The sequence below is a fragment of the Ambystoma mexicanum genome, chromosome 3q, assembly GCF_040938575.1.
Source record: "Ambystoma mexicanum isolate Mex_15411 chromosome 3q, UKY_AmexF1_1, whole genome shotgun sequence".
NCBI classification, from domain to species: Eukaryota; Metazoa; Chordata; class Amphibia; order Caudata; family Ambystomatidae; genus Ambystoma; species Ambystoma mexicanum.
In genome coordinates, this window is record NC_090926.1 from 624,102,555 (window position 1) to 624,126,913 (window position 24,359).

The 24,359-nt window shown below is 44.7% G+C and overlaps 1 protein-coding gene across 2 annotated transcripts in view; it reads left to right on the plus strand.

The window, feature by feature from the left end:
• Window positions 1-24,359, plus strand: part of DNAH9 (dynein axonemal heavy chain 9) — a 1,527,051-nt gene that overhangs the window by 1,117,363 nt on the left and 385,329 nt on the right. For both annotated transcript variants that reach the window (XM_069654516.1, XM_069654515.1), the window contains exon 55: window positions 13,219-13,423. In XM_069654516.1, the coding sequence (XP_069510617.1) occupies window positions 13,219-13,423 (205 nt within the window). The remainder of the gene's footprint in view (window positions 1-13,218; window positions 13,424-24,359) is intronic.

Sequence of the window (24,359 nt, forward strand, 5' to 3'; positions counted from 1 at the left end):
TGAAGATCTAGATAGCGGTTCTTTGATTCAGCGTTTTCTGAATTGTAATGAAGCACCGCCCAATTATAGATGGTCCTATCGCTCCATCATTGGCAACCTTGTAAAAATCACATCACATCACATTACATTAGTTCAAAGTGTGTCTTTCATGGTCTATGTTGCACTGTGGGACAAAGTATTCTTTCCGGCATAAGCTTGTCATCATCTTGTCTTGAGTGAAGCGGAGTACAAGCTTCTAAACTTCATCGCCTACTAAGCTGATGAATAACAACTTGCACATTTGTTCAGTAGACCTCATCCTGGTGTTCTACACATTTTTTGAAATGCCTGTTCCTCCTATCTCACCCAAGGCATAGTGCCTGAGCATCGCTCATGACATGGGTGTTGTAAGCGACTTCAATTCAACACTACAGCTAAGTCAATGCCTAGTCTGGGATGCTGATGGAAGCCCTTATTGATGTATTTTTATGTCCAGTTAATTTACTCTGGATGACAACCCTTATATAACACCCCTCTCTCAGAATCCCCCCGACCCCGCTGAGCCAAGAAGTAGGTTTGTTTTGCAAATTTAAAAGGTTTATTTGAAAATTAAACAATATATATCTATCACACTTTTATAGTAAATTAATATTTGAAATCACACTTGAGAATATGATGTTGATCAACAATGGATAATGTTATAGTGGTACACTCTTTTTAATGGCTTAGAAGTTGATATAGAGAGGATAAAGTAGCTGAGAATGCTTTTATGGCTTCAAGGACACTGCAATGGTGAATGAAAATGCAGTACAGAAAATAAACTTGATATGACTTCAACAAAATACAATGTAATCACTTTTCTTTGACAATTCACCCCCCCCCTCTATGCAAGGTAAAGAGATGGGGGGAAAGCACACAGTTCTCAGGAATGCAATCAAATATAATTCAGTTCCCCCCCTAGCAAACTTAGATGAAAACAGGTAGGAGTTTTAAACACAGGCAAGATACTTTGATGTGGTTGCAATTAAGTGAAAAATATGCTTAAAAGGCTTTCAGTTCCCTATAGGAGGTTCGTGGTGAGTGAGAGATACTTAAATTAATTCGAGATCACTTTAGCAATGCTCTATGAATGATTGTCAGGTTGCACACGAATTTCAGCAAGGAAAGCAAGGACAAATATTTTTACACGTGGCTGAAATTAAGCAAAATGTCAAAATGCGGCAAATTTAGTTGCGTGCGTCGAGTGCAATTACGGAGGCACTATAAGGAGTCGGTTCTAGGTTCGTTGGAAAGCGTAGAATCTTAGCTTTAAGACTCGCTCCTAGCACAAACGGTTCCGGAGATACGGCCGATTTAGTAAAGGTAGTTTTTCGGATTTTAAATTTTAAAGCTCAGAATGACAGATGACAGTTTTCAGTTTTAAAGATGACAGAATGACACGATTTTAGAAGGCAGTTCTAATAGGCTAAAATAGTTTGAATTAGATTATTTTAAACTAAAGATTGGTTTTGGCACAGTGCTAGCTGGGTACTCACACTAGATTTTGGACAGTAATGCGACTTTGTCACCGATCGGGTCAGGATTGGCTGGACTTCTGCTAGCGGTTCTTCAAAGCGATCTGGTCTCTGGGTCTCTGGTTCTGTTATCGGTTCTGCTAGCGGTTCCGGATACAGCACTGCTTTCTGGATACTGCTACAGGTTCTTGCAAAAGTTCTTGGCAAAGAATTCAAACAGCTCGCCCGGCTGTTGAATAGTTTGGTTGGTTTTGAGGCCTGCTGAAGAGGATTCAGCTTGTGGATTCAGGCCTCTCTGCTACAAATTCTGGAGTTAATTTCTGGTCTCTGGAGATTGATGGATTTGAAGTCTGGATCTCTGGATGTGAAGTCTGAAGTCTCCCGGCAAAGCGTCCCGCAAGAAAGTGGAAAGTGAATCTCTCTACCTGGGTTTCAATGTTCCTTTTATGTGTTTTGAAAATGGGTGTGTGCCTGGGCCTATCTAAGCCTGCCCCTCTCACTTATCATTGGCCAAGCTTTCCTCCCTCCTTTGATTGGGGGAAAGAAATGGAGTGTCAGAGTGATGCTGTAGGTTTTATGGTCCGAGGAACCTCCCCTTGTCAAATTGCACACAAATCTATTTCTGACCCAAATACATATTTATCTATGTACCATTTTTCTAATATTATAGGTCCAGTTAACATATTTTCTGCAGCACCAAACCATCCGATCCCTGTCTTTGTACGATGTCATGTCCACTTATGACATAATTCTCCCCTTTTCATCCAGATAACCTCTACACCTTTCCAGATTTTACACACATGTGCACCAGGGATATGGGTATCAGATGATAAAGTGTCAGATTTTTAACATGCATGCATTTGGAGTAACAACCTTTTTTCCCGCTACTATCCCCAAGAACATCCCACAGGGTCCTAACACCTCTTAAAATGTGCACAGAAAAATCACAAAAATGATGATGTTATTTATATAATTTTGACAAGTCCGCACTGTGAATTATCCATCTTTTTAAAATCATGCTCTGGCCCCAAAGGGGTGTGGTTTTCCAAAGCACATGGTGGAATTTCTGGTTTATCCACTTCCCCCAAGCTCAGCTTGCCCTCACAGGCACTGCCCCTCCCAGTTTCTCCCAAGAGGAAGCCATTTTATGACCCCCCCCCCCAATATAACATTTGCCTGAGTCCAGGACAGGGCTTTGTTCAACTTCCTGCAGTCTGCAGGTACCACTCCCCTAATTCAATCAGAGAGGTGTCACCTCCTTTTGGTGGGGGCAGCAGGATGCAGCCAGGCCTGGGAAGAGTTGTTGAGCCAGTTGAACTCCTGTCGGGGGTAGTTGTCAGGCAGAATTCAGCTAAATGTCACTTTAGTTCCCAGTTTTCTACATTCAAATTAAACTGACAATTTTTGCACATGCAGCTAGAATGCTGATTCTAAGTTCAAAACTATGACATTTAACAGTTGCAACCTATGTTACACTCAAAAGTAGGTCACTCATTTATTTTAAACATTTCGATTTTAGTGGCTTTAAACCCAAATTCACTTAAGCTGCTGACATCCCCAGCTATTTTTTATATATACATTAAATAATTACTTCCTTCAAGTCATTTCAGAATATAGTTTTACATTGTATCCACCTCTTAGCAAGTCTTTCCTTGGCCTGGTTTGGGTTCATTTGTTCAGTTTTACACAAAAGTCTGGTGGTTTTAAAACGCCGGCTTTCTGATAATGGTGAGCACCAGTATTGCATCCATTTTTGACATTAAGAAATGAATTCCCCACAGTTCTGGGTTGCCTTTGGCAATCAGCATTGCCATTCCCAATGGTTTCAGGCTACTGTGTGTGTAGCCTAATGGTGGTTTTAGGCAGTGCCCTCCTGTGCTCACAACATAGGCAAAAATGGGTGGCAGCCTATTCTTCATGTTTTCCCTGTGCACTCTCTGGGGAGTTCTGGCCATCATGATGTTTTCAATGCCAGTAATCCACAGTCTTATGGTAGGGCTTGGATGCATGGGTAAAAAAATCCCACAAGCGTGGCCATCTGAATGCAGCGGCTGCCGCACAAGCATGTTCAGTGTATGACAGTTTCGCAAATGTTCAATCAGTGGTGGCTGACTTTGAAATAATGTGGTCGTTTGGGGCAGTCCTTTGTTGGGATAGTGCTTTGTTGGGACAGTGCTTTGTTGGGACAGTGCTTTGTTGGGACAGTGCTTGCTAGTAATCCTTGTAATAAGAGTAGCAGGTCTCTGTAGGAGGAACATCGGAATGATATTGTTCATTCCCACCGACTGTGCAGAGAAAGTTATTTTTTTTCCCGTAGTGCAGTCGCCTCGTGACCTGGAATGTTCTACACCAATATGGTTTCTCGAGGAGAGTATAATGTGCTCAGGATAATCTGTGTGCTCACTGGAGCGAGGGAGTTGTGCTTTATAGCATGGAGCAGCGTAGCATGGGTTGAATAGCTTTGTAGTGTAAATGTTTGTGTGGTCCCACCTCTGGATTTGTAGAGTTGAGTTGTCAAAGTGGGCCTCTCCTCTGGAGCATGATTTACAGCTTCAGTAGAAAACAGCTGGCGGTCTTTATGAAAATGTAATGGCCGAGCGTCCATGTTGCATGATTAAGGTGAAGGAGTCTGAAATTGCTGTGATCTGGCGCATATGAAATACGTTCTTTGGCTAGAACAGGAGCAGCAGCGGGAGGCACATCAGTGGCAAGGCGTCACCAGGTGCCATATCAGTGCACCCTGATAGACGGTGGACTACCATGCAAAGGAGTTACACATTTGTATACAGTCAAATGCGACTTTTTTAAAATATGTAAAGCAACTATTTAAATTGCATCATGCAAATAGGTTCTAGCCTATCCCCTCAGGCAGATGGAGGGTCCTTCCTTCTTTCTCCTTCCAGCATCTGGCCCCAAGTGAGTGCCCGCTTCTTCCTGTTGTCCTCTTACCTCAGTCTACGGTCACATGGCCAGGTATCTCTTTGGTTAACTCGTAAGTGGAACACAGCATTGCTGACACACAATGGCAACACGTTCCCACTACACAGCACCTCTCTGGTGTTGACGCAAAGATCCCAAACATTTTCCTTAATACATGCCAAAGGGAGAAAACGTGGAACTCCGACATGTGTAGTTGTTGATAGTATATCTGTTCTGAGTATTATGTCTAGTTGACGTGTGGTAACAAAACAGTTTGTTTCTCCTCCGCTGCCTCTAGATCCTTTCCTTGAAATAATCTTTGCATACATTGCATCAAGGGCTCTTATTTTGTGCACTAGGCAAAAGAGTGTTGCTAAATGAGAGCCAGAGCTGGCTTTGTAATGTAGAATTCAAGCACACCAATTTCATGCATATTTTTAGATGACTGGCGAATATTCGTTGCATGCCAAATTAGGTCATTATATTAGCATGTTGCCGTTGTTTAAACTGATAAAGTAGACATTCATGTTAAATTGCAAAGGACTGCTATAAACAATGAATTCTTTTAGTCCTGCCTAGACGTTGCTTATTGCAGCATAGGAAGAGATTGCAATGTTTTCCAGGTGACGTCTCCATAATATAAATATAAATGATATGAATAGAAAGAGCAGGCAATGACTAACTGTTGCCACAGGAATGCGAGGAGGTAAACCTTTTCACTGAACACAGCACAGTACAGGATTACAATTACTACAACTAGTATTGGCACTGTTCTCCAGCATGGGTCTGACATGGATTTACATACTCATGAATATTCCTCGTCATCAGGCTGGGAATCCTCAGTAAAAAGAAAAAAGTTTCACTTTCACTTTAAAACTGTATTTCTCCTCTAAACCAATCCCTGTCCTCTGGGTCATACTGCCCCCATCCAATGACAGTCCTCTCCCTAACCCCCGCCGCTGGCAGCCATCTTCCGATTTTTACCGCACGGTAAGTGTTGGGAGTCCTTGAGTTGCTCTCTGAGCAATTTTTTACTTTTTTTCCCCATTTGTTCACAGAAGTTCTATTTTTGTTAGATCAGAGCCTGTGTGCTCCTATGTACATTGGCCTACAAAGGTTGTTCATTGAAGTTTCTGCAAGGCTGTCTTGGGCCTACTTCGCTCCCTCCGACCATGACGGAGGAGAAAAAGGAGGGAAGGACCCTCTTCAGGCCTTGGACTCAATGTGGCCTACGGAACATCTTCTTGGAGGACAAACATCTCCAATGTCTTTATTGCCTGCACCTGTACCACAACGAAGATGGGTGCAAGATATTCACAGGCTTCTTGAAGAAGACAAAGAAAGACAGGCATAACTGGCTGGCGGCATGGCTCAATTCGAGCAAGGCCTCTGACCGGTCCAAAGGTCATCTTCCTTTGAGGTCGCCCCATCTGTAGGGGTTCAAGATAAGGCTAAGGCTAATGCAGGTTCCAGGTTGGATATGCCACGATCACCATCGCCGTCCGCCTCCATACCCATCCTGTCACCGAGTTACGGAAGTTATGGGACAAATCAGAAAAGCCAAGGCTGGAGTAAGATAAGAAGGCTGTTCAGCCCAAGCAGGCTCAACTGGCGCAGCCAAATTCTTCGTCGACAACTTTGTCGACATCATCTGTGACGACCACAGCGGAGGTAGGTGCCAATCCCACGAGGGTGGTGCCTATGGCGTAGAGGTTATCTCTGCCTCCAAGGTGCAGACATGGCTGCCGAGGCAGCAGAAAAGTCTGGCAGCACCCCGGGGGGGATGGAAGACACCGGTCCAGATCCCGGTTAAAAACCCTCAGGGAGGAATGGGGGGGGCGAGGAGGCCTCAAAACAGCCCTCTAAGGTTTGCGTTCAACCAATGGACATCTCATCTAAAGATGCCGAAGACCAGAAGTCCATCCAGATGGGCCATGAGAATGATGGCAGCCCAGGGCCTAGTGCTCCATCGTTCCCTACACAGCCGAGGGACATATCCATGGACATCCTGTCAACTCTCCACACCATAGTGACCGAGATCCAGCAGAGTTTGGCCCCAGCACTGGCACTTGTGGTGCCGCAGGCCCCTTGTCAGCCTCCACGTAAGAAGAGAAAGTGTCATCCGACGCCTCTGCATCGGCCTCCTCCACCACGTTGGGCCCGACTCCACCAGCAACCCTGGTACGGAGACTGGTACAGAGACCGCTACATAAACAATGGGCCTTATTATGACTGAGGTGGTAGCCGTGCTGGTAAATACTGGCATGGCTGCCGCTGGAGTCCTTTTTTTACTGGCACCCAGCAGTGGGCAATTACCGGGGCATTACGGCCCCGCCGGACCCGGTGATTGCCCATTGCTGGGTGCCTGAAAGTATTACTCCCCATTCTCATTGAGCCACATAGGGCTCAATGGGAATGGGGAGGCCAGTAGCGCCAGCACCGTTAATAACGTTGCCGGAGCTACCGGGTAGGTCTGCTCACGGGTGCTGTTCAGCCCGGCAGGTCGGCCCTGCTGGGCTGACTGACATTCGACAGGCACCGGCAGGCAGACCTCGTAGTTTGCCGGTCTGGTAACAGTACCGCCAAGCTTACCGGTACCATTGTTACCGGACCAGGAACCTTGTAATGAGGCCCAATGAATCACCGCACCTGGATGCCCCTCATACTCTCTCCACCAGACGAGGTAGGATCATTCCACTCAATCTCCAGGGCCTCCGAGCTGTTCCAGCTGGTGCCCGAGGAAACCAAGAAAGAGGGCTTCTTGTATCAGCGACGAGCGTCCAAGAGGAAGACTATCATGGCGGTACCCATTTTGGATGACATTTGGGAGGAAGGCCTAGCCCTCATTAAGAACCCATCCATGGCTCCAACCAAATAAGTTAGGTTGGAGAAGAAAAACAGAGTGCCGGACTCAGCACCCAAGTGCTTGAGGTCACACCCATTGCCAGACTTGGTAGTGCTGGCTGCTGCAAGGAAACATTCGGCTAACCCGGCTTCATCATCAATTCCCCGAGACAATGAGGGGTAGAAAATGGACGCCATGGTGGAAAGAGTCATATACACGGTGGCATCCAAGATCAAAGTGGCTAACGCTCTGGGTATCCTGGCCAGATACGACAGTGAGCTTTGGTACAAACTGGGTCCGATCCTGGAATTCCTCCCAGACTACAAGAAAATGGAAGCTCTCACCATCTTTTAAGAAGGGGAGGCGGCGTCAGACCATGCCATTAAAGTGGCAGCGGACATTGCTGAGACGGGTTCCCGGCAGATGGGAAACAGAATCTCCCTTTGGCGGCAGGGATGGTTGAATGCCACAAACTTACTGATATGGAGATGCCACGTTCCCTTGGCACTCTACAGCAGCATCCGTCGTAGTCTTTTCATACCTCCAGGGGATAATAGAGCTGATCATACAAGGGATTTTCCACATCATACAAACAACCTCCTCAATCATGCAGGAAGCCTACAGGCATCGCTCCAAGGACTACGGTAGTGGAGGTCAGCGTTGCCGTCACCTGCAGGGCAGAGCGCCAGCTCCTGAGCAAGTCCGAATCGGCCAAGACTTTGGGCCCCCAATCGTACACCCCAGAGGGAGGTCGGTTTATGAGATCACCACCGACAGATGAGTGCTGGATGCTCTCACCCAAGGACACACTATTCCAATGCAGTTTCCCTCGTATTCTACCAGTTTCCCATCAGGAGCCGCACATCCCTCAGCTCCAGGAAGCGTGAGCCATGTTACGGAAAGGGGTGATGGAGCTCGTTCCCAAACAGCTATGAAGCTCCAGAGTCTATTCCAGATACTTTCTGGCCAGAATGAAGACGGGGTTGGAGACCCATCCTGGACCTGCGCTGTCCCAAAAATTCAGGATGATCACATTGCAGCATGTGCTCGGCCAACTGGAGAAAGAGGATTTCTTGATGTTGTTTGACCTAGAGAATGTGTATTTCCAGGTCCCCATCTACAGGAAACATTGAAAGTTCCTAGGGTTCATGGCGCAAGACCAACGCTACCAGTTCAAGGCTCTTCAACTTGAAATAGACCCCAAGAGTGTTTACAAAATGCCTGACCCCAGTGGCGGTCCATCTGCATCTGCAAGGCATACACGTATACCTGTACCTGGACAATTGGCTGATATGTGCCTGCTCTCGGGAACTGGCCAATGAGTACAAGAAGGAGACTGTCTGGCTACTGATGGAGCTGGGATTCTCCATAAACCATCCAAAGTCCTGCTTAACACAGTCGCTGAAAGCGCTGTTCCTCTGCACCAGAAACACAGTGGCTTGCCTGGTATCACCCTCAGGGGAGAGGCTAGTACCCATTCAAGGGAAGGTGCAGTGACTGTCATCATTGAAGACGGCCACGGTTCAGTCCATCAAATCTTTGCTGGGCATGATGTCATCCTGCATCTACCTCATCCACCTCTGCAGGTTGCAGATGCGAACACTACAGGAATTCTTGGATGCACATTGGATACAAGTGTCCAGGAGTTTTGAGTACAAGATCCCTCTCAACAAGGAGTTCTGGTGAGCTATAGAGTGGTGGGGGGTGTGCTCCCACATCGCCCAGGGGACAGGATTTCAAACCCTACCATACCAGGAGACGGTCACCACCGACGCCTCGCTGGAAGGTTGGAGGGCTCACACCAAACGTCTACATACCAGAGGTCTGTGGCTTCCAGCGGAGAATGATATGCACATCAACATCCTGGAGCTATGGGCAGTATTCTGGGCTGTTTCCTACAAACCGTCTCTGAAGGACAAGGTGGTGAGGATCTTCATGGACAACACCTCCACCATGTTCTACATCAAGAAGCAAGAGGGCACCCAATCCCCAGTGCTCTCCAAGGAAGCTCAAAGTGTGGCACTGGGCCATCAGACTGGGGATGTTCCTTATCCCTCTCCACATGGCAGGCATCAAGAACGCCATTGCAGACCCCCTCAACAGGAAACTGCGCACCTGCCAAAGTAGGAACTTCATCAGGATCAGGTGGACCACCTGTTAATCAAATGGGGAAAAACCCCTAATTGATCTTTTTGCCATGGTGGTGAACTCCAAATGCCAGACGTTTGCCAGCAGATTCCACCAACCGAGGAGCTTGGGGTATGCATTCTCCTTCCCGTGGGAAGTTCTGTTTCTGTACGCTTTTCCCTCATTTCCTCTCCTGCTACGTGTGATTAACACACTCGGACGGTGTCAGTGCAAGATGAAACTCATTGTCTCTCATCTCCTCCAGTCAAGTTGCTGGTACTTCCGGATCTGCTCATGAGAGAGAGAGGTGCAATACTTCATGGCATCCCCGGATCGCTGAACCTGAGCGCATGGCTCCTGCAGCCTTAGGGTTTGGGGGTTATGAGCAGCCAGTGGACTACAGGGAGGTCTTCGCCAAAGCCAGGGCATCGTCGACAGTAAAGTGCTATGGCCTGTAAGGAAGGCATGATATCAAGAATAGACAGACACAAGTGATCACAGTTCAAGGGTGTTTATTAAACCGTATAGGTAGGTTGGGAAAACTGCCTAATCTAAACCTACATCTAGGATGGGAGCAAGCTACGACCATCAAATAATAATAAGCCAGTCTTAGTAGTGTCTTGTAAAATAAAAGGGCCTATACTAAAAAACCTATTGCCAATCCTTGCAACTAAATACCAAAAAGAGTGTGGGATAGTGTTCACAAGAAAGAGTGTTCACAAATGATAAGTCAGGATGCAGTTGCCGGGGGTCTCCCTTCCCAACTTTTGAGCACGGGACAAGGCGGGACTCCAGAGCACAGCACATGCTTGAGCTTTCCCAGCACAAATCGACAGCTCCGTTTTCAGGTATTGGGACCTTCAGTGGTTAAGTCTCTTTTTCTACAAAAAGTCTCTTGCCTCAGAGGACCTGATAGGTTCCAACAATAAAAAAAAAAGTTCCCTTGTAATGTATGTTGGGTGATGCCTTCACCCCTGACCCCCCTCTTCTGGGCTCAGATCCTTCTCGAATATCAGCCTCCCTCTGTCAGGTTCACTGGGGCTTGTATGCGAAGATATTTTCTTCTTTCGTATTCACCAATCTTAATGTATTTTTAAACAGTTCACTGTGGACATCCCTCTGTCGGGTTCACTCTTTGTCCTCAAAATTTTCATCAGACATCATGCTTCACCCATACAGTAGGCATCCCTCCGTAGGGTTCCCTTTTGCCAATTTTACAGTTCCTTTGCTTCCTTTTGGTTTCTAATCATTTGCCGGTCAAAGACTTTGGACTGTACAGATGATTTTGCAAGACCCCTTTATGACCACTTTGACCTTTCTTTGCAGCTCTCCTACAGCCTTCTGGTATCAGTAGTTTTAACAAAACGTGGGATTAACCAGAGTCTCTCGAATAAGCACCCACGTGGTGCTGGACCCCTCTTCAGCTGATTTTCCCTTCATGTTATAAGTTTGTACTCTTCCTAATTTGCCACTTTGCGACTTTTATTAAACACAGTTTGGTTTCTTTATCGTTTCACCCCTCGACTCACCGGCTGTGATCAACCGCTTGGATTTTCAGTATATCTGAAGTCAAGGCTATTATCAGGGTAGCAGGTGTCTCCATCTGTCCTGCTTATCCGTGTAGGCATGCCTTGTGTACCGTTGACATCTCCCGCAACACACTTGGGCTATTGTTTGTGGTTTTACGATTCCTTTCAGGGAGGCTTCTCTCCTTGTCACCCCCTCGGTTCTTGCCGTCTTTCTCCTCCTCTTGAACTGCCGTTGTTGGATAGCTCTGTCATCGTGCGGTCTGCCTTGCTCATCTTGTGCTCGCGTGCTCCAGCTTTTATTCCTATGGGGAGGGGAAAGGGCTGTCAGGTTTGTCAGCTGTGTGTGGTTCTCGTCAATCGCTTGACTCTGCCTGACCCTTGTGCTGGGACATGCCGGGTAAACGGCTCTGGTGTTAGTCCGTTGTCTTTTGTACTGTGCAAAAGTGTTTGTGTGGGAAAACGGTGGGAAGGGGGTAGAGTTTCTGAGTATCCTACATAGCAGGATGGGGAAAAGGTGTTGAAAGAAGGGGGATACCGTGTCTCACCTGTCGGTGTCCCACTTCCACTCCCCAAGGAGCCCCCATCCAGGTGATCTTCCTTCACTGGTCCAACCCAGGAACTGAAGACAGATCCCTGTGGACTAGTCAGGGAGATACCTTCAAGTTTCTCACAGGCCATAAGTGGAAGCAATTTTCTACATAGTGCCGGTTACAGAAGATTACCCCTCCTGAAGGTCACTGCCACACATATTTTACCATACTTGCTTTCCTTGGCAAAAGCTGGTCTAGGTCACGCATCATTCAAGGTACCCTGGCGGCCATCTCACGCTACACCAGATCCCTGGGAAGATTCTTGTTATGGTCCCACAGACTTGTCAAGGAATTTCTCAGGGGGCTTTTTTGATCTTTCCCTCCGGTGAAGGCACCTGCCCCGGCATGGTTACTCAATGTATTCCTGACCAGACTTATGGGGGCACCTTTCAAACCTATGCATCAAGCTCCACTCAAGTTTCTCTCATGGAAAATGGCGTTCCTCGTGGCCATCACCCAAGGCAGACGAGTGGGTGAGATCCGGGCCCTGTCCTGCAAGCAGCCGTATCTGATTTTCCACGAATTGAGGGTGGGGTGCATACGCACCCCTCTTTCATGCCAAAGGGTCCGTCGGAATTCCACCTCAACGAGCCTTTGGTGTTACCTGTTTTCTTCCTGAAACCTTAGGCGCTCGTGGAGAGGACCCTGCATTCACTGGATGTTTCTCATGCTTTGAAGTTCTACGAGGCACACACCAAACGTATTCAGAAGACTTTTCAATTGTTTGTGAACATTGGACCTCTGAATAATGGGGAAGCCTTATCCAAGGATTCCAACTCAAGATGTCTCTCTGGCTGCATCATGCACTGTCATCGACAGGCTAACCGGAAGCTGACAGGCTGCCCGAGAGCCGACTCCACCAGAGCGATCGCTGTGAGGACGGAGTTCAATTGTGGTGTACCCCTGCTCGACATCTGGAAGGCTGCGAAGTGGAGGTCCACGCATATCTTTACGAGGTTCTACTGCATTGATGGGGGGGTTCCAGCGAGGAGTCCAGAGTCGCCAGGCAGTGCTACACAACTGGTTTGCCTGAGGTGAGTCTGATCCAGGAGTAAGTGTTGATTAGTAAGTGTTGATTACTTCGTTGAGCCTTTCCACCTCCCGTGGTTCTGTAATGTGTACTCTTTATTCAGGAGCATGTGAATCCATGCCAGACCCAAAGCCAGTGAAGGTTTAAGTAACTTACCTGTAACTATTGTTCTCCAGCATGGGTCTGGCATGGATTCACCTGTGGACCCTCCCTTCTGGCTCCTTTGTGGTCTTCTTGGGCATACTGCAACTTTACATGCTCACCAAATCTGAAGATGGCTGCCAGAGGCAGGGCTTAGGGAGAGGGCTGTCATTGGATGGGAGCATTATGACCCAGAGGACAGTGATTGGATTAGAGGAGAAATACAGTTTTAAAGTGAGTGAAACATTTTTCTTTTACCAAGGATTCCCAGCCTGACGACGGGGAATATTCATGAGCATGTGAATCAATGCCAGACCCATGCTGGAGAACAATAGTTACAGGTAAGTAACTTAAACCATGTATACCTCTGCGTTACGTGTAGCTATGTGAAGTGATTAGAAACGGTGAACACTGATTTTTCCAATCATATGGCTCACAGTATGCTTAAATTGTTTTTTTAAATGTTGCTTCTTTTCTGCATGGTTTCTGGACAATTCTTTAGCCTTCATTTAAGCTGTAATTTGTGTTCATTATTTTCTTTCAGGTATATTAAAATTGGTGACAAAGAGTGTGAATATAATTCGAGTTTCCGCCTCATTCTGCACACCAAGCTGGCGAACCCCCATTACCAGCCGGAGATGCAGGCCCAGTGCACACTCATTAACTTCACTGTGACGAGGGACGGCCTGGAGGACCAGCTACTGGCAGCTGTGGTCAGTATGGAACGGCCGGATCTCGAGGAGCTGAAGGTGAGTCAAGCACACCCGTTATACATATGTGTGTGCATGTGTTTGCTTATGTTGTCATGCGTTTATATTGATCACATCTATCTATATAAATAAAAATGTAAATGTTTGTTTGTTCAAAATCTTAACTCTCTGAAAGTTCTTCACCGATTGCTTTGAAATTTTGACACAACGTTGCATTCGAATAGGCGCGTTTTTATATGCCTACTATACATAGATGTCGCACCTGTGACGGGTAAAAAAAATTTGGGGAAAAACAGCACCATCTGTTGGATGTAAAAGCAACACACACTATACTAAATATTTTACGTTTTTTGGGAAAAACAGTGCCATCTGTTGGACATAAAAGCAACACACGCTATACTAAATATTTTACGATTCCATTTCAATGTTTCCGATTTAGAATGGCTCAAATACATTCCGAGGAAGCAGCAGAGTGACGTACAGCCAGACTTGAGGATGCATGGTTGCGAGCACGCCGATCACGTGCATCTCATTTAAGAATGTATTAATTTGGTTGATGGGTGCAGCAACTGCCAAGAGCTATAATGCTCATGTCATAGGGCTGAGGAACACTAACTGAGCTAAGTATCATTCCACGCTGTGTGTATCCTCCAGCAGGCAAGGTAGCACAATGTAAACTCTGATCCATGAAGAGGGATAAGCGGGGGCATAAAACTCAGACTACAAGCAAGGAGGGAATGGAACTGCACTTTCTGCTTTCTGCCTCCGCAACTGGCACCACTGAGAGGGGGAAAGACTATACACCCGACTCCTGGATTATTGGGGGGGGGGGTAATGAAAGGGGGGTTGTTTTTCACTTTCTCTTTCCTTTCTGTTCCATTTATCAGACTGAGCCACTGCAACGTGTGGCGTGGGACAGCTAGTATCACATACAACAGGCCTTACACCCAGTGGTCGAAGTGTACGAAAAGAAGTAGTAGAACTATGTTCCCTGCTGGCCTGCACCCACTACCCACAAATCCCATCACCACGCCCCCTCCGACACACAATACAAACCCCCAAACACGATGTGCCTACGGGTTCAGTGCACTATACTTAACGTTCTCTTAAAGTGCAAGTTTCAACTTCATGTACTTTTATTTTAAAAGGAAACAATTCCGGAACGGTTTCTTTTTAAAATAAAAGTATAGGAACTGTTAAAATGAATTAAAAATAGTAGAGAAGCACCACTCCCGACCGCTCGCGCTCACTTAGACCATTGCTTAGACCTGAAATGCGATACTTTGATAAAGAAAGAGTGCTACATGAACAGGTAAGTGGGTGGTGGCAAAATGAACCTTGCAGGGACACGGTGAGGAGATGGTTCTTGAGAAGGACTTTTTTGACATGGACGGAAGTAGATGCTCTTCAGTCAAAGGGGCAACTCTTAAGTAGCCATGCAGTGCACTGCCCTCCTACCAAGATTTACAAGTATTAAAACTATTTTTTACAATTTCTTCCAGAACCATTTAACAGTATTTGTTTTTTTCTATGTGTTGTGGTAAATCTAAATACAATTTACTAATTGTAATTCTTTAAATAATATTAAAGTAATAAGTAAGCTGTGCTGAAGCAAGGGCTAGGATCCTGTTTGGATATCCAGCTTGAATGTGCCTGCTAGAAATGGGAAACATATATTTGTTTTAAGAAGTTGGGGAGGACCCTAACATTAATTGTGTAATAATGAATATTATTATAAAGGATTAATCTGGATCCAGAGAAATAAAAAAATCCAGTACAAATGATTTTTGAAAAAAAATGTTTTAAACAAATTTGAACACTTTAAAGATATGATTTAGGGTCCTCTGGGAAAGTGCAGGACCTGTAGTGCTGAGGACAGAGGATATTATATTAAGAGCTCTTCTGGATTCGAAGATAAATAAAATTAATGCATTTCGGTGTCTACCAGTCTTCTGTTTCCACTAGGGATAAGTTAGGATATTTACAAAGAAATAATGCTTATTCAGCTGTCTGTGGCTGCAATCCCTCAGAGGACCCTAATTATTATGAGCTCTATCAGAAGTTGGTGGTATTCCCGGCAGTAAATACTGCTCAACGCTCAGAGCTGGAGCTGAATCCTCGGAGTTTCCCCCAAACTCTGGATTGGGTGGTGCGGTAATGCCACGGTAACAGTCAATGGGCTGAGTTGGAGTCCGCTAAAGTGCCATGTATTCAGGGCACAGGGTATGTAAACTCTAACGTGCAGCGCGTACGGTGGGAGAAGTATGGACTGCATAGTGTGATGTGCATTCTGTAGCCACACATTATGTACTAGCATGGGTCCTCTGGTGTGCTGTGTGATTGCCACGCCAGACTCTGATCTTGTGATATGCAGACACACGACAAAAAGGTCTTCAGCTGAAAAAAGGCTTTTGCTTTGGAGGGTTCTTCACCGTGCTTAAAAATATGCTGCTAATGAGACAATTCTTAATTACATTAAAAATTGCTTTGTTTGAATGACGTATGTGTTAAATGTTAAAGTTCCTTCTGTAATGTAACTTTTTTTACATGACTCTTTATGTGTCTACACGGGGCACCCGTTTGTGACCAAAGTGGGAGAGAGAGTTACTGGTAAGGAATCCCAATTCTGTGATGGTCTGGTATGTGAATGGATTAGCCGGAATGGCTGGCAGACTAGAAGAATGCTCTCAGAGAAGCCAGGGTAGTAGAGGAAATGTCCATGGTAGTGCAGGAGATTATAGTGCGAGGTGGCACTGCGAAAGATGGAGGCGAAGGGAAAGAAAGAAGGTTAGTGACAGTGTCACAGAATGTATACATTTTAGTAGAGTAATTGCAGGCGGAGCCCTAAGATCAGTGTGGGGCATGGCTGCTGGGGTGCATGGAGATCTTAGACCACTGCAGGGATTTCCCATCTTTCCGATCGGCTTGTATGGTCTTGCCACTTTTCCTGAGTCGAGTGTGATAGTTGATGGTCATTGGCTAAATGTTGAACAGCTGGCGTGTCATCCTGGTTCTGCACGGCAGATATTGATGACAGCATGCCGGTGCACATCGGTAAATCTTTGAAAACCGGTGCTTGTGTCCGATTTGGTGCATTGCTGGTGTTGCTGGGTCATATAAACGTCACTGCCTTAGAAGTGCTCAAATACACAATCGAATATTCATATCGAGAGGCTCTCGAGGGTTCATGCCTTGGAGCATAGAACACCTGCATTAGCTTTCATTGAAGACGTTTATGAAGGTGGTATTTTCAATAATCACTGCATTCAGGCATTTACCAACTAGTCTCCCATTTCCCAAGAATTGGGCTAGGTAGCTTTATCTGTTGCTTTCCTGTAAAATCAAAACGTTGGTCTTCGCTTATTTTCAGGTGCCATAGGTTTGCAGTGTGTCAAGGCTAAGTTTAAGGCCTTTTCTGCTGGTTGCAAAGGAGTGGATTCTTTACTTAAATTAAGAATTCGTATTTATATCCTCTATTACTACTGCATGGTCTCATTATTACATGTTGTATGACATGATTCAGCTTTGTTGGGTAGGGTTACTATTGCATGTCTGCTTATTATTATATCATATATTACATGATTCAGCTTTGCTGGGTATGGTTACTATGGAATGGTCTGCTTATTATTATATCATATATGACATGATTCAGCTTTGCTGGGTATGGTTACTATGGAATGGTCTGCTTATTATTATATCATATATTACATGATTCAGCTTTGCTGGGTATGGTTACTATGGAATGGTCTGCTTATTATTATATCAAATATTACATGATTCAGCTTTGCTGGGTATGGTTACTATGGAATGGTCTGCTTATTATTATATCATATATGACATGATTCAGCTTTGCTGGGTATGGTTACTATGGAATGGTCTGCTTATTATTATATCATATATGACATGATTCAGCTTTGCTGGGTATGGTTACTATGGAATGGTCTGCTTATTATTATATCATATATTACATGATTCAGCTTTGCTGGGTATGGTTACTATGGAATGGTCTGCTTATTATTATATCAAATATTACATGATTCAGCTTTGCTGGGTATGGTTACTATGGAATGGTCTGCTTATTATTATATCATATATGACATGATTCAGCTTTGCTGGGTATGGTTACTATGGAATGGTCTGCTTATTATTATATCATGTATTACATGATTCAGCTTTGCTGGGTATGGTTACTATGGAATGGTCTGCTTATTATTATATCATATATGACATGATTCAGCTTTGCTGGGTATGGTTACTATGGAATGGTCTGCTTATTATTATATCATATATGACATGATTCAGCTTTGCTGGGTATGGTTACTATGGAATGGTCTGCTTATTATTATATCATGTATTACATGATTCAGCTTTGCTGGGTATGGTTACTATGGAATGGTCTGCTTATTATTATATCATATATGACATGATTCAGCTTTGCTGGGTATGGTTACTATGGAATGGTCTGCTTATTATTATATCATATATGACATGATTCAGCTTTGCTGGGTATGGTTACTATGGAATGGTCTGCTTATTATTATATCATATATGACATGATTCAGCTTTGCTGGGTATGGTTACTATGGAATGGTCTGCTTATTATTATATCATATATGACATGATTCAGCTTTGCTGGGTATGGTTACTATGGAATGGTCTGCTTATTATTATATCATATATGACATGATTCAGCTTTGCTGGGTATGGTTACTATGGAATGGTCTGCTTATTATTATATCATATATGACATGATTCAGCTTTGCTGGGTATGGTTACTATGGAATGGTCTGCTTATTATTATATCATGTATGACATGATTCAGCTTTGCTGGGTATGGTTACTATGGAATGGTCTGCTTATTATTATATCATGTATTACATGATTCAGATTTGCTGGGTATGGTTACTATGGAATGGTCTGCTTATTATTATATCATATATGACATGATTCAGCTTTGCTGGGTATGGTTACTATGGAATGGTCTGCTTATTATTATATCATATATGACATGATTCAGCTTTGCTGGGTATGGTTACTATGGAATGGTCTGCTTATTATTATATCATGTATTACATGATTCAGCTTTGCTGGGTATGGTTACTATGGAATGGTCTGCTTATTATTATATCATGTATTACATGATTCAGCTTTATTGGGCAGGGTTAGTCTGAGGCCCATTCTTTAACTTCATTCTTGTATTTAGGATGACACTGGCTTGTTTCCCCAATTTCTGCTTATGTGGATGCCTCTGCAGTTATTGGTGGGGGGGGGTTACCATTTTGTATATTGGGTTCATAGGCCTCTTCAACCATGTTTTGGGGACATATCCTCAATGGAGCACTAATGTTAATCATTTCAGTATGCCTGAATGTAGTTGTAGGTGCTGTTGTCTCATAACTATTCTGTGTGTTATGTGATTGGCAATGGGAAGCTTTGGCATTTCATAGTCTTAGATGTGTTTCACTGTCTGGATTGTGTTGCCTATTCACACTGCTGACGTAGTCAGAGCTGCTGCTGCTTTAGAATGCAAAATGGAGAAGAAAACCCCATCGGAAAGGTTTCTGGCATGTCACCTAAACAGGTATATGATGATCGCAGAGGCTGCAACAGTTTCCATGGTTTATTCAGCATGTCTCAATCCATGAAAGAGCCCTTGTGGCTAGATTAGAAGCGTCATGAAGGAGTGCACCATACATGCAAACCCAAGGAGTTAGTTTCACCATTTTATTAAAGGCAGGAATGGTGTTGAATGCCTGCCAGTGTAAATAGAACTAAACGATGAACATTGTAAAGTTACAAACAGTGTCCCAAAGGGCAAAGAATAAATGGAATCCCCTACTCTGGTGGAATAAACGTTGGGACATTAAGTGCGTTATAAATAACCTATCATATCATATCATATATAAACCATTGCCTGAAGTCCAAAAGTATGTTCCATTTTCTAAAAATCAAGACTCCTGAGTATGTCCATCGAAATATCTTACTGTCTCAGTCAATTAGAGTATACCAGCATAGGTCTTCATCCTTGGTTTGGGGTCCTAGACATCACTCCTGCATAGTTGCCCCACTTATATTTCGATATTCTCCTTCCTATGTAAGTACTTCAAAGTAGGATTTGACCCTCCTCCCACCTAGGTACTTTTTATAGGTTTCTAGTGATGTTTGTGATGTCCTATCCACTGCCAGCTCCAGCCCCATTTTTCTAATCTCATTTTCTGGTCCTGTGGATGAGGCACCCTGCTCACTGCTGCACATTAAGGGAATATAGCCTTCCTGACTCGCTTAATGAATTTTAAGGTATATAGTGCCCCTGACTCGCCTCATTTTGCTGTCTCTTTTAGTTATCTTCCTGGCATCTGCCATTCCTGACTCTTGACCTCAGCAGGCCAACTTCTCTAGCCCTGATATGATATGGCATTTATAACGCACCTATACATAAGTGTTTCAAGGCGTGACGAAGCAAGGGAGGTGGGAACAGAGGGAAGACAGACAACGATCCTACTAGGCTAGGTGTCATTCAGATCACGCAGGGGGGGAAAGGAAAGTGCATGGGGAGGGGCAGGTGGAAGGGTAGGGGGAGGGGAAAGTGCAGTACATGAGATAATAAATAACAAGATTAATAGAGAACGGCCAGCTGGTGGCAAGTGCAGGGCAAGTGCAGGGCGAGTGCAGACATATGTGCTGGTGGGGCGACTGTAGGGATGCAGAAACCAGACACCAGGTGCTGGGGTTGCCGGGAGGCAGTGCAGGCATGCAACTGGCAGGGCTGGGCCCGAGATCAGATGGGTGGCCAGGTAACCAGTGCAGTAAAGTACCAGACAGGGCTTCAGTGGTCTAACACTGGCCTCTCGGCTGCTGTGGTTCCATGGGAACATCCCCCACCTCTCATCTGGCACTGCACCAAGGAAACCCTGCAGGTCTAACCACAAGATGATATTCCCCTTATTCTCCTCATACCCCTCCCTACTCCACTCTTAGTCTTATGAAGTGAGGACAACACACTATTTTATTCGCTGGCCTGTTGGGTCCTTGGTTTATGTTTTCAAATTGCCTTAGAGTCCTGGATACACCTTCTCCCTATTTGTAAACTCCAAGTACAGGGAGTTATGCACTGTTTTAGTCCACCCCCTGTGTGGATCTACCATGGCAAAGTCGGGGAATGAAGTCAACGCCTAGAGCCGGCATCCCACCTGCCAGGTTTGCAGTGAAGTTGTTTTCCTTTCTCTTTGTCTGCACAAGCAGGTGTAAGCAGAGTCTGTTAAGTGTCTAGTTTGAGTGCTCTCTTCTCAATGCCAAAGGATTTCCTCTTGGGCCTGGTTCAGTTGCAGGATTGTGTCCTCCCGAGACACTCTGCAGAGTAGAACTCCTGCACTGCACATTGACCCACAAACTGAGACCAGAGTATTCGGCCAATGCCTCATTTCATTGCTAGGATCCTGTCTATAACCTGCTCGTTGCTGGTTTTCTTCCACCCAAAACTATCCTTGGCTGCTGCTGCACTGGCTACTCGGTCCTCTCTGGATATCTTTAAGAGGCGCATTATTTCTGGGTCTGCTCTTGCTCCGGTTAATTCCTGCTCTTTGCTATCGGTTGAGGGAATCCTGGGGAAGCTCTGGCGGAGCCTCCAGTTACTACCTTATGCAGTTGTATCATGTCCTGAGTAACTCCTTCTAGACTACAGAGTTCCTTGGTCTCCCCTTGCCGAGGATCGCCAAGTGACTTGACTACAGAAGACTAAAGCAGGAATGATACTGTGGCTCAGTGCACACTTTTAGTGTTTATTTGGTATATATTTCATGATTGCATCTATATGACCGGGGAAGGAAGGCAAGAAGAGGCGGTCGGATATTGGCCTCCTAGTTCTGTTTTGCTTGAGTGATTCAGCTCACTTCTTTACTTGCCCACCTGCCCAGATTCTGAGCCCACATGCTCTCCCAAGTCTCAACCAATATGAGTTTGGGTGGATCAGCGTAGGAGCTGGCCTGAGTGGAATACGAAGTGGTTCTGTGTTACGCTTTCAGACAAGTGGGTTATGGAACCTGGACACCCATGACATGCACTTTCCCGAGTGCGGCAGAGTAACTTGGGAACATGAAGTCCTGTTTGTGCTTCGGCAGAAGGCATTCTGTCTCTTTCTTGAGCGAGATATGGATTGTATTGTCCCGTTCAGCCAGTGCAGAATGAACTGTGGAAATGTATTCCCATGAGTGAATCTATCTATCTAAGTGAGGCAGACTGCATTTTGGGAAATATGGTCTTGCCTAGGTCTATGTAGTGACTGACTCACACATTCTGCCATGTGATGGGAGATCCTTGTCATTTGAGCCCCTCTAAATTCAAGCTTGAATGAAGAGCTAGCAACCCTCAATAATTCTTTAGTCTCTGGGTCCCTACTCATAAGGCTTCACAAGTCACACCTCAGAGAGGAGATTTTCAGATTTTCCCTCAACCTGTTGAACAGTCCCCCACATTATCTATGATGCTCTTAAAAATCGTACCCGCTTTGCCTTTCCTACTGACCAACATCTGTTTACCATTTGTAAGAAGCGAGTCGCCTTCCTCTTTCCTCCCTTCACTTCCTAAGGTGTCCTTCATGATACTCCTGGCTCTTCCCTTTTATTTTAATTTACAGTTGTACAATAAGCAAATACTAAATGTTGGTAGTATTTATCAAATTAGGTTCTTTTCTGGCATATAATCTCTATACCTATGCCTATAAATCTGCACCTGGTCCAGCACCTACTTTAAGGTTCTTATGGACCCGTTGATAGCGCTGTTCTTAGGCCTTATTAACAGCACTAATAGTGTCATCATCATGCGCTAAGATGTTGCTATTATATGCTGCCAGTAGATTGGCATACATATACCTGCAGTATAATGGCTGTATGTGGGCATTTGAGGCTACAATCTGTCTGATAATTATAGTTGTTCTTTTATAACACACTTAATACCAGAGATTGGTTTCTAAGCACGGGATCAGGATTTGAACCTGTTGGCCTGCGTTGTGTTGCTTCCAAGACAAACGCGTTGCCCCTGAGCTATCCCCCCCTCACCTCACCTATATGACCATATCTGTGCATGCAAGGATATCCCTAGGCATCTGATGTGTTGAGCAGGACATATGAGGCAGCAAACGGCAGTTAATACATATTGTCTTAGTTAATGCTTTCTGCAAGGTTTTTCAGGCCAGAGACCTCCATTTGCATTTCTGGAGTTTATGCTCGTAAAGATGCTGAGCCATGTCTCGTAGAGGAGGATAATATAATACTTATCAGTCCTTCGAGTAACGTGATGCGGCTCTTGAATGGGCAAGTCAATGAAACGCTATTCCTTGACTTTCCGAGGTGTTTTACGTTCCTGTTGCTGGAATTTCTTTATTGCAGGCTGCAGCTAGAGAGGCGCCATCTTTTATTTAGACAAAATTGTAGGGAGACTTTCATATGTATGTATGTATTTATTCATGCGATTTGTATTGTTGTGTTGTTGGGTAACCAGACTTTGACTTGCAAGCTGTGCCTCTGTCCACTTGGCCAGCTATCACTTAGAAGGGTTTCTCTAGTATAAAGCAATGTTCCAAACACTACTGAACAGCGCTGCAGGATCCTTTGGTAAAAGTTGCTCAGTGTGAATTTAACTTCTGCAGAATGTTACTCTAGCCCTTAATGCAATGGTTTGGATACCGGCTGCAATACACATAATGGATTTTTTTAACTCCCTGTGTCATTTCAGAAGGGAAATAACATATGCCCAGATGCCCCTGGGTTGGGTGCGCTATACTAATTTCAAAATAAATAAAAATATAAGGATCTTTACCTTCAGGTCAACCAAGACCTAACTGCGGGTCGCATCCCTTTTGACTGAGACCACACGTAACCTCAGTTATTTTTTATTTGAATACATATAGCCTCTTTGGGCTTTGTACATGACTTACAACACAACTACTTTACATACATCTTCAATTTCAACTAAAAGGAATCGTAGAAACAGATTAAAAGAAAAACATCTATTCTAATGATGGTATTTTTAGACTAAAAAAGTAATTCTACTAATTAAAAAATTCCCATGATCTCCTTAAACAGACGCATTGCATGATGAATGAGATTAATATAATTTCCACACATCAATACGGACCACATTTCAGTCGGGGATAGAAAGACACCGCTATTTGAATAGGCTTGCATGATTCTTGTTCGCAAGATTACCAAACTCTCACAACTACATAAAACATGTTCTACAGTTTCTAAGACATTGTTGCCACAAAGGCGACAGTTCCGCTCTTTAAGATTGAAGAATGAATTATTTTTGATAACTGGATACAACTTTCCAGTTCATCAATTTTAGACTGTCATAGAAGGGAGGGGAAAATCAGTCCCTGACCCGTCCACATTCCTCACCGTATTAAGCGCAATCATTGAGGTGCCGCTTTGCACCCTAGACATAGCACACTTGGGACCAATGACTGCACATACCCATGCCACTTAAGGAGACACATAGAGGCATAAAAGGGGGATTGGTAGAACACTTTCAATTAATCCCGTTCACTGGGTGTTGTTGTGCACAATTTTCATTCGATCATTTCTTGACCCACCTGTGCAAGTGCAAAAATGGGCAATATCATATGCAAATCACATCTCGTCTGCTTAGGGAGGCAAGCAGCTCCACACATGGTTTGGCATGATGTGGTGTCATCATTGATGTGCACTTAGGAACATTGCACAAGCTTGGGCTGACTTAGACTTTATCCTTCTGCGCTTGATAATATCCGAACCATCATGTGGATGGATGATACTCAGTACAGTGATGCAAAACCAGGAGGTGTGCATTATGTGAGCCATGTAGAAGTAGAATTCAGGATTAGTGGGAGGCTTGGAGATCCGCTTTCAACTCTTCTTGACATTTTGCCACACAGTACTACTGAGAGTGAGGATCAATCTGTGGATATGCTTAGATCTGTCGCTTAACAGTGATCCATAGT